We start from the raw sequence: 11,945 nt of genomic DNA, 5'->3' as shown, positions 1-11,945 counted from the left end.
AGGGCGCCGGACCGTTGTGTTAGACCGATCAACCTACCGAGAGAAAGCCTTGACCCTACTACTAGACCCAAACGTATATGAACCTCAACCTGATCCACCCATTAAAGTCTTGAAACGTCTAGAGACACATATCAATAAACTTGTCCACGCATGGCTTAAAGATAAGAAGATCTCGACCACAACTCAGCATCTTCTACGTGCTACTGGCTGTCAACTACCACAATTCTACGGATTACCAAAGATCCACAAACCGGATATTCCCCTCAGACCTATAGTGTCTTGCTGCAGTACCCCAACGTATGAACTGTCCAAACATATCGCGCGCCTCCTCTCACCTCTTATAGGTAATACATCACACACTGTTAAAAATAGCAGTGAGTTCATCCACCTCATTAAGGACCTTTCAATCCCTGACAACTCTGTCATGGCATCATTTGACGTGGTCTCTTTATTCACTTCAATTCCCGTCCAACAGGCCATGCGCTGCGCCAGAAGGCTCCTCGAGAACGACTTAAGCCTCCAATCCAGGACATCACTATCCACTGATGACATCTGTACCGCCCTCAACCTATGCTTATCAAGCAGCATCTTCTCCTTTGAAGACTCACTCTACAAACAAGTACATGGCACTGCTATGGGTGCCCCTGTCAGTTCCGTAGTAGCTAACATCGCCATGGAAGACCTAGAGGAGCAGATACACCAGAACCCACCTACACCTATTACAACATGGTGTAGATACGTTGACGATATCTTTACCGTAATACCACGGGGTTCTGAAACTGCACTGCTGGAATATCTCAACTCCCTGTCTAATGTCATCAAGTTTACCATAGAATCAGAGGTGAACGGTTTGCTCCCGTTTCTAGACGTCCTAGTACATCGTGTAGGCCCACATCTAGAGACCTCAGTATACCGCAAACCCATGTGGTGCGGTCAATTCACCAACTACGGGTCCGGCCACGCACCAAGCCATCTCAATAGCATTGCCCGCACCCTATTCTCCAGGGCTTGGAGCCATTCCAGCACCGACACAATTAGGTGTAACGAGATCTCCCGTGTGAAGACGGACCTAACCAAATGCGGTTATCCACCCCATGTACTAAGCAGATGCCTGTTACAGGCAGAAGAACTCACATCCAACCCAAGACCTCCGAAGCATGTCGGTATATCGTCCGCCTACATTCCGTATTATCCAGGAGTGTCAGGACGCATCTCGAAGGTCCTTAGAAGCTACAACATCAAATGTGTGCAATTACCCTGCAGGAACCTACGGTCACTTGTCTCCAACGTGAAGACCCCCGTCATACCTGTCTTACGCAGCAATGTGGTGTATCGTATCACCTGCAGAGACTGTAACAGTTGCTACATAGGGGAGACATCAAGACGTCTCCAAGATTGCCTCACGGAACACGACAGAGCAATCCGGCTTGCCGAAACTGACCAGTCCGCGGTCGCAGAACATTTTTGGGCCACCAACCACGATCTTGACCCCAAACGCGACTTTGAGATAGTGGACCACTCACGACACTTTCGCCACCGCCTATGGCTAGAGTCACTCAACATAATAAACAATCCTAAGGCATTAAATCACCAGAAAGGCATGCGTCTACATCCCATCCTGGAAACTACCGTTTTATTGCTGGATGATCAGTGGCGTAGAAGCAGCACACGTCCGTGCAACAACAATGACGCATGATTAATGTGCCACTTTGCTCGTATTGTATTCAAAAAAAAAATTTGTATTAACTTGTCAGTTGACAAAGGGACACGCGTCCCAAAAGCTACTGGTTTTATCTTATTATATTTTATTATAATTTGTTTTTGTTAATAAACTGGGTAATAACTATAACTATATATGTATTTGAGAATTATACCTTGAAGGTCTAATTTTAGGGTGGTAAAAGAATAAACAAAAAAAGAAAAATAAATTTTTTCACTGATGCTCTCTCTCTCTCGACTAGAAACAAAAGGTAAAAAGAAGCTTAAATCCTGCGACCATTTATAGTTCTTCAGCTAAAGCTTTTGTGACACAGAGTTAAGAATTATACTTGCTATTCTAATGTCATAATCTAGAATACCAAGATGTTTTTCACTGTGAAGGAAGTATAAATTTTTAATCACTATTATGGAACATCTACAAAGAGATGAAGCCTGAAAATTCAAAAATTAATGACATTTACTGTTTGCAAGCCATCCAAGAAAATAAAGCTGTTATGCTGCATTGCACTTTTTGGTTAAAAAAAAACAAAAGAAACAAACCTATTTTAACTCACTGAAAGCTAAAATAAAGTGAAGTTGCTTTTAATGTTTATTAGTGATTCATTACATATAACTACTTAGAGACTGTCACTGAAATTTCAAATCTCACTGTTTCTTTTAATCTCAGAAAGCTGAATTAAAGTAGTTACTGTTTCTTAATCATTACTGTAATTATTTATCGTTACTAAAAAATCTTCAGTTTATTTACATTGGGCCCCCAATATTTTACAAACAAGGTGTTTGAAACTATTAGAATCTTCGACTTATACAAACTTTCAATTTCAGTTGAATCTTCATCAGATCCTGTCATTTATTATCCTTGATTATGGTGCTCACTATTCATCTCTGTAAAGAAGATAAATATGTTTTTTCTTTTTTAATCAGTATATTTATTTAAAAATTTGTTTCATGATCAATACCATAAGATCTAATGTGGCTGCTGGAGGCCTTGCACAAAAACTCTTTTTTCTCTTATTTCTTATTTCTTTCCAAGGAAGAGTGGACTTCTGTATATCTGTGGAAACTAAGAATCTGCATGGTGATTTAACTGAAGTTATTAAGGCTTTGAAAGGGCTAAGTAAACTAAATTCTGATAACATCTTTGCTTATTCAGACAATACACACAAGAATACATAAATTTAAAAATGATGGGTGAAGAATAGATATGTGGAATTTGTTTTGTCAGAATATAATTGATAGATGGAATGAACTTCCACCATGGAAGTGGATAAAATTTATTTTATTTTTTTGGTTGAAGCTGAATATTTATATTAGTATTAGCATTGCTAATACTAACTATTAATACTTAAAGTGTAAAAAAAAAAAAATGAGTAAGTTGGTCAACAAATATGAAAAAAAATTTACTTCTTAAACTTTATATTACAATAATTGGCTATGTTATATTACAAAAAGACACATAAAGTGCTATGTAGGAAACCCCTTTCCCATCATTTGTTTTTGTGCCATGTCAAACAGGGTGATAAATATGCTACGTAATTTGGGAAAAACATAAAACTGGTAGCAGTTGCTCGTATTGGCCTCCAAAAAGATATCTTCTTTTGTTGTACAGCTTACAGTTTCATTTGTGGTTTGTCTTGTTTTATTGATATACTCTGCTACTCGATCTTTGGTCTGGTTATAAGTCTACAAAAATGTATATTTATATTTTTTAAAATCTGCATCAAAACAATGTTTATTGTTACATATATTTTGAACTTCATACACAAAACTGTTCAAAATAAGAAAAATGTCACTCATTTACTTTCTCTTTCACACATCATCAGTTTTACAATTCAACAATTTGTATAATTTATATATAAAAAAAAAAAAAAAAATATATATATATATAACACCATGTTAAAACAAATCAGTAAAACATTTGTTGCAATTACATGAAAAATGTGCACTCAGAGAGTTCATTTAGGATATTTCTGTTTCTATAAATAGCATGCCTGCTTATAGAGTAAATACAGTTTAAAATAGCCTTAAATAATAACAATAATGTTATGATGCCAGACCACCAATGTGATTGATCTGCGTTCAAATCCTATTGCGGTGTGGGGAGTGAAAGTTGGTTCATTGGACCTACTTCCCCAAGGTTGAAGTGATGGCTGAATCAGACAGTGGTACTATTTAGCCTACCAGTAACTACCACCCACCACTGTATGAAGGCGGCAAGTAGAAATATTGAACACACTGCATCAAGTGAAGTGCAGGATAAAGTCAGTGGTGCTCAGGCCTTAGGCAGAGGGGTCAGTTCAAAAAATCAGAGACTGCCTCCTAAGGAAATAAGTGGATCAAGTGGTGCTGTCTCCCTCATATGGCAACCACAAGGGAAAGGCAAAACCATCCAGCCCAATGAACTGGAAGTGCTTCTTTCACAACTGTGCCAGTAACTACCCAGAAAAGAAGAAAAAACCATTGCATGAAGTGGGGCATCAAAATGAATATGTTCATAATGTGAGCATACTACGAAGTAACCAACTGATGTGACAACGTACAGGATACATGCCAAGTGGTTGGAATGGTTCCTGACTGTTCACGGTCACTGAGCAGCAAATAGCAAGACCATTGTCAGGAAGAACTTGATAACTCCCGTAATAACTTGATAATTTGAGTTCAGGAGCAACCTACGTAGCAGTAAAGTTAAACATAATGCCTAGATCCCATGGTGGACCTAGAATGGAAGAACACCAAGGACAAGAAAACCATAGACTCAGAAGCCTATGGCAGATATAAGTTAATCTGTAATCAGGTCACAAAGGAGGTTCGGCAGGCGAAGGCAGATTATGAGAAATCCTTGGCAAAAGATGCTAAGAAAAACAGCAAGGATTTCTTTACTTATATAAACTCTAAAAGGAAGGGGATGAATCTGATTGGTCCACTCGACATCGATGGATCGACTGTTGATGATCCTGCTCAGATAGCAAACAAACTGAATGAGTATTTTGCATCTACATTCATACGTGAGGAATTATTAAGGTTTGAAAATGGCAGAAGGTTATCAAATTGTAGCAGGATACTTAATGATTTTGTAATATCTGAGAGCAAAGTGGAAGAGAAACTTTGAAGTTAAACGTAAGAAAAGCACCTGGGTGGATGGGATCTATCCAGTTATATTAAAGGAGGCAGCAAAGCAACTAAGCAAACCCTTAGCCATAATTATGAGAGCATCCTTGGACTCAGGGGAGGTTCCCACGGACTGGAGATGTGCAAATGTATCCCCAATTCACAAAGGGGGATCGAAGGGTGACACGAGTAATTACAGACCAGTTAGTTTAACTTCTGTTCCGGGTAAAATAATGGAGTCGCTGGTTAAAGATGCATTGCAGGATCATCTAGACAAGACTGCAGCAATAATTCAGACACAGCATGGGTTTGTTAAGGGAAAGTCTTGTCTGACAAATTTGATAGGATATTATGATGTGGTTACAAAGGAACTGGATGCAAAAAATAATTTTGATATCATATATTTGGATTTCAGGAAAGCTTTTGACACTGTTGCGCATGGAAGACTATTGTACAAATTGGAGCAGAATGGTATTAAGGGTAAGTTGCTACAATGGATAAAAGGATGGTTAAGTGCGAGAAGACAGAGGGTGGTAATCAATGGGTGCTGCTCTTCTTGGACTAATGTTATTAGTGGAGTCCCACAGGGTTCGGTGTTGGGTCCACTGTTGTTTTGTATATTTATCAATGATATTGATGAAGGTATATCAGGCTTAGTGTCGAAGTTTGCAGATGATACAAAGGTTGGCAGGGTTGTTAATGACAGTAATGGCAGTGTGCTACTGCAACAGGATCTAGATAATTTGGGCAGATGGGCTAAGAAGTGGCAACTGAAGTTTAACCTTGACAAATGCAAAGTACTGCATATGGGTAGAAGTAACCCCAGAGAAACGTACCAACTGTGTGGTACTACACTTAAGGTGGTAGAAAATGAAAAAGACCTGGGAGTAATTGTGTAGGCAGATATGAAGTTTTCTGAGCAATGCAGACAGGCTGCCAGGGCAGGTCATGGGGTTTTGTCAATGATATATAGGAATTTTGCTAGCAGGGAAAAGGAGGTGATTATCCCTCTGTATAAGGCAATGGTCAGGCCATGCCTTGAGTACTGCGTACAGGTCTGGAGGCCTCATTTTAGGAAGGATGTAGATTTACTTGAGCATGTACAGAGAAGGGCAACAAGATTGGTGAGGGGAATGAAGGGATCCTCTTATCAAGAGAGGCTTAAGTTCTGCAAATTGCAGTGGCTGGAGACTAGGCACCTGCGCGGTGATCTGATTGAGGTGTATAAGGCTTTGAATGGGTTCAGCATGCTGAATTCTTATGGGATCCTTCCACTTGTTCAGATTACGAACCTAAGGGGGCATAAATTCAAATTAAGGACAGATGTAGAATAGATGTGCCGAAATTTGCCTTTAGCCAGCGGGTGGTTAATTGCTGGAACAAACTTCCATCTGTCATTGTGGAAGTTGATAGGTTGAATAAATTTAAGGAGGAACTGGACAGGCATTTGGAGGGAATGGTGTGATTTTTTTTTTTTTTGGCTGATGCTGCATAAGCTCATACATTTGCTTTCTTGCATCACATGCCACTACTACTACAATAGAGATGCTGAGATTAGTATCAGTAGTAGCAAATGATGCAAGAAAGCAAACTTATACAGCATCAGCAAAAAAAAAAAAAAACCCTTTCCCATTTCATTCCATCCTATAGTTTATCTATTTCTTCCTTGAATTTTTTTTAATTATACACTTCCACAACAGATGGAGGTTTGTTCTAGCAATCAACCACCCACACATCTATTCTGCAAACTTCCTTTCTCAATTTGAATTTATGTCCCTTCATGTGCACAGTCTGAGAAAGATGAAGAATACCATCAGTATAGACTTGCTATCCCTTCAAAACCTTAAACATCTCAATCAGATCACCTCAGAGGTGACTAGTCTCCAGATGCTGCAATTTGAGAATGGCAATCAGAGAATGGCAATCACCTTCACCAAACTGATTGCCATTCTCTGCACCCATTCCAGCAGATCTACATCCTAAAGTGAGGCCTACAGTGCTGTATACAGTACTCAAGATGCAGCCTAACCATGGCCTTATACAATGGGATAATCATCTACTTATCCCTGCTAGCAAAATTCCTGTATATCATTGACAAAATACATGAGCTGTCCTTGAAGCTTGTCTGCACTGCTCAGACAGCTTCATATCCAACTGCAAAATTTCCCCCATTTTCCACTAATGCTGAGTTATCACACAGTTGGTATGTTATTCAGGTATTAATGCTATAGATACCTTGTTCTACAGCATTAATCCTTGTATATGTTAAACTTCAACTGCCATTTCTCAGCCCATCAGCCTAATTTTTCTAGCTCTTGTTGCAGTAGCTTACCTTGAATTAATGTCATTAACTACCCTGCCAACCTTTCTTTCATCGAAAAACTTATCCCCCCTCTCTCTCTCTCTTAGGGGTAACTCAGAATTTTTTTTTGGCTGGTGCAGCAAAAGCCTCACGCAAAAACCTCAAGGTATCCCCTTAACAAACCCATGCTGTGACGGAAGTATAACTGCACTTCTATCTATATGGTCTTGAATCACTTTTTAACTAGTGACACCATTATTTTATCTGGAACAGAAGTTAAGCTAACAGGTCTCTAATTAATCATGTTACACTTGATTAATTACAGACCTGCCAGCTTAACTTCTTACAGTCTGCGGAATTTATCCTGAATCCAAAGATGCTTTCACAATTGTGCACAAGGGTTTGCTACCTCCCTTAATATAATTGGATAGATCCCATAAAACCCTGGTGTCTTTCTTATGTTTAACTTTAACAATTTCTCTTACACTTTCCTCTCAGTTATTACAAAATCATTTAGCTCCCTGTTAGAGATAAACTTGAGTTAGCCACTTCCCTAAAGAATTGCTCATGTGTGAATGTAGATGCAGAATACTTATTCACCTTGTCAGCAGCTTAAACAGGATAATTAACAGGTGAACCATTGATATTAAGTGGATCAATGAGATTAATTTTATTCTAGTGTTTACATAAGTAAAGAAATCTTTTTCTGTTTTTTTTGCCAAAGATTTCTCATAATCTGCCTTGGCTTGCCTAACCTCCTTTGTGACTTGATTGTAGATTAGTTTTTATCTACCATAGCTTTTGTATAACCTGATAATTTTATGAATCCCAAGCATTTTGCTTCTCTGCCACATGTCTAATTATTTCATCTGACATCCATTTAGGTCTTGAATGGTATTTCTTAGTTGGTATGAAAAGCCTAGAAGATTCTATAATTATTTCCCTAAATGCTTTCCATTTAGAATTAGCTGATGGTAGCAGATTCAAATTCTGCATCATCAGTTGGTCCCACTGTATAGAATTTGAAAAATGTCTGAGACCACTGTAGTCACTTTTCTGAAAGCAAAATCCAATCCCTTGATGATATACATCTTTAAGTAAATCCCACATCAATAAAGTGTGATCACTGCCACCTATTGATTCTTTTTATCTGCAGATTCTTAATGCATGAATAATCATTTCTGATAATCAGAGGCGTCTCCGTAGCCAGGAGTAGCAGTGCGTAGCACATGCTTCTTGATTAGACCGGGGTTCGAGCCCGTGACCACCAAATACGGAGGATGCGGAAAGGTCAGGAAATGACCACCGCATATCCCCGGAGCAATATGGCCTTAGTTGCTAATGCTCCTAAAAACCAAATAACAAATAACAAACATCTGATAATCAGATAGAGTATTACTCTCTCTTGTTGCCTCGCCATCAGGCTGCTGTAGAAAACAGGCATCCAATTAATCCATAAAATTTATGGTAATGTGTGAAACCAACCCACAAGTTCCAGTCAATATCTGGAAAGTTAAAATCCACCATGGTGAGTATGGGCTTGGCACACCCAGGGTCCTTAGCTGGATGTCATAATTTTTCTCTTTCTTGGTGATTCCCTTCTACTTCTGACACTTGCTTTCTCTCTCTCTCACAGGGTAACTTAGAAATTATTATTTTTTTTTGGCTGGTGCAGCAAAAGACTCAAGGCTTCCATGCACCATATGGCTGATTATAATAATAATAGACAAACTGCATGCCCTGCTCAACTTCAGTGATGAGACTGCACCCAACCAGATGATAGAAACAAAGAAAAATGGGAAAAGAAGGGCACTCTATGGCAGACATTACAATGACCTTCATCAAGACTACATAGGAGCTTTCAACATGGCTCACTAGCGGGATGCTATTTCCTGTGACTGAAGCATTTATGCTTACAATCCAAGACCAGTTAATCAACACCAGGCATTACAGATGGCACACGTCGATGCCACCCTGCCCAGCAACAATCCAGCACATAACCATGGGATGCAGGGTGATCACCCTGAAGCAGTACACTCATAAGCACAAGCAGGTTGCAAGGCTAATACATCAAAAGCTAGTGAAGAAATACCAGTTGATCAAAGAAAATGTACTGTACTAGAGACTCCTATCCACAAGTTTTACTGGGACTGCACCATACCAACAGACCGGATATAACTCTTTTTTCCTTCTTGTCAGTGACAAGCAGGAAATAACTCAGAGTACACTCATAGGAGGATGGGGTTAGACAGACATTATCTAAAAACAGAATAAAGCAATTAAAAATCTGATAATTACTTCCAGTAAAACACAGCACTAATCAACCAGGCCATAAGGAAGATAGACAAATGGCACTTCTTGCTCAACTTCAATGATGAGACCACACTCACCAAGGCAAAGAATAAAGACAGTAAAATGGGCAAAGAATACACTCCATGGCAGGCACTACAGTGACCTCCATTAGGACTACATAGATAAGGAGGCTTTCAACACATGGCATCTCCAAAGGGATGCTCTTCCCCGAGACTCATGCGCTCACGATCACCATCCATGAGCAGGTAATCAACGCGAGGAATTATGGAAAATACACTACCAAGGACCTTGCAGTGACTGATAACACACGTTGATGATGCCACCTTGTCCCAGAAACAATCCAGCACATCACTGTGTATTGTGCATGATCACCAGGTCAGTAAAGTCATAGGAATGGCCAGATCACTAAGATAATACATCAGAAGCTAGCGAAGAAATACCAGTTGATAAAAGAAATTACAGGCAGTTCCTGACTTTGAGTTAATTCGTTCTTAGCGCATGCTTGTAAAGAGGGAATTTATTTCCCATAAACGTAATGTTAAAATGTAATGTTAAATTCTCAACAATGAAATTAGTTAGCTAATTAGTTTATGCTTAAACAATGATTGATTTATCCAAAGAAATAAAAACATAGCATGTAAAATCAAGCATATTACAATAATAAAGAAATTATTTATGACTTACAAATGTTAAAGAATGTCTATTCTTCATCATCGACTAAATGCACACTTGTTGATCACTCATTGTTGGTTCGGCACTCGTTGGTTTGTTGAAAGCACAAGGAGTCGTCTTCTTCAGAAATGCATCAAGAGGCGTTTGTTTCCAAGATAGTCTTCTCTTTTCTTTATAAATTTCACGATAGCATGCATAAGCATTTTTAAAATCTGTAGCAACTTTCCTAGTATGCTCCAAATTTGAATCTTGTGACTCAAAAATCTCAGTTGTTTTTTCTGCGTTGAAATCTGTTGAAAAGTTCGTCTAGCCCCGTGAGAATGAAGGAACGAACAGGAGTTTTAGCTGTTAAATCTTCTTCCTCAGCTTCTTCACATTTTGCTATTTCAAAGAGGTCGTCATTTGTGAGCTCTCCATTGTGTACTTGAAATAGATCAGCGACATCAGTTGAAGAAACGTCAAGCTGCAATTGGGTTAGCAATCTGCTTCTGTTTCATTTTGTACGATCTCTGCTGGCTCTTGAAATCCTTCAAAATTATCAATAAACTGAGGACACAGTTTATTCCAAACACCCTTCAAGTTCTTCTCTGTAATTTTGTGCCAGGTTCATTGTATTTATTTTAATTGCATCTAAAATATGGAATTCTTTCCAAAATTCTTTAACAGTTGGACCGCCTTCCTTATCTGTTGCATTAATTAGCATGTCAAATGTCTCCCAAAGATAATGCACTTTAAATGTTTAAATAACACTCTGGTCTGCAAAATTGGTGTCACATTTTATGGCAAAAAAATTAATTTTAACATTAGAGTGGTGATGTTGCAGAAATGGTGGGTAGCCAGGTGTGTTATCTAAAATCAGAATCACCCGAAAAGGAATATTTTTATTTTCATATTATTGTTTTACTTCAGGCAAAAAGTGATGCAAAAACCAATCTTGGAATAAAGGAATGAAGAGAAAATTCTGAAAATTTATTTTTTTTTATATGATTGAAGATTTCAGTGAAGGGGAACCAGATTTCACCATAATAATGTAAAAATTCACACAATTCCAGGTATTTTCACAAATGCAATAACATTGAGTTTACTATCCGTTTATAATTGATTGCACTAATAGAAAAGCCCAATAAACCAGAAAGTGCAAATTGTTTTTTATTTTTTATGGTGGTGAAATCCAGAAATGTGCTTTAGAAAAATATCACAAAGGTGTTCAAAATTGATTTTCATAACAGAACATATGATAATGATGAAAGTGTAGTGCATTTCAATGATTTGAATTGGTAACTAATACAATTTTCATTACAAAAATGACCTTTTAGAGAGATAAATAGTTTAGTTTTATAATGAAAATTTCAACTTCTGAGGTCTTTGACGAATAACCAAAAAACAATGTTAATGCCATTACGATATTTTCATGATACAATGGTGCCTCTGGAATGGATTAATATCGTAAAGCAGGGGTACACTGTATTGTATAGTTATGAGCGTGGTTTTAAATGTGGTATTTATGAATGTTTAACACTCATTTTTTGCAATTAATGTTCATATTTTTGATTTTGTTGATACTTGAAAAAAAAACAAAAAAAAAAAACATAAACCCGGGAACTTGTAAAGCGAAAACTCGTAAGGCAGGAACTGCCTGTATACTGTATTACAAGTATGAACCTCAAGTTGTACTAGAGATCCCCCCCTACCCACAAGATGTACTGGTACTGTGCCATAAGAACAGACAAGATGATCCCAAGAGGCCCGACATAACCTTTGCTGACAAGGAAAAGATTACCTATCAGATAGCAGTGACAAACACCAGCAACCTACAAGGAAAAGATTATGA

General features: G+C 38.2%; 1 protein-coding gene across 2 annotated transcripts in view; it reads right to left on the bottom strand.

Moving 5' to 3' along the window:
* Positions 1-3,106: 3,106 nt before the first annotated feature.
* Vps13B (vacuolar protein sorting 13B) overlaps positions 3,107-11,945 on the bottom strand; it is a 965,007-nt gene continuing 956,168 nt past the window's right edge. For both annotated transcript variants that reach the window (XM_090386413.1, XM_090386414.1), the window contains exon 50: positions 3,107-3,402. In XM_090386413.1, the coding sequence (XP_090242539.1) occupies positions 3,184-3,402 (219 nt within the window). In that variant the 3' untranslated portion in view covers positions 3,107-3,183. The remainder of the gene's footprint in view (positions 3,403-11,945) is intronic.

Source organism: Mastigoproctus giganteus, chromosome 12, assembly GCF_048544385.1.
Source record: "Mastigoproctus giganteus isolate SK-2022 chromosome 12, ASM4854438v1, whole genome shotgun sequence".
Lineage (NCBI taxonomy): Eukaryota > Metazoa > Arthropoda > Arachnida > Uropygi > Thelyphonidae > Mastigoproctus > Mastigoproctus giganteus.
Note: the sequence above shows the minus strand (reverse complement) of the source record. Positions and strands in the feature narration are given on the sequence as shown.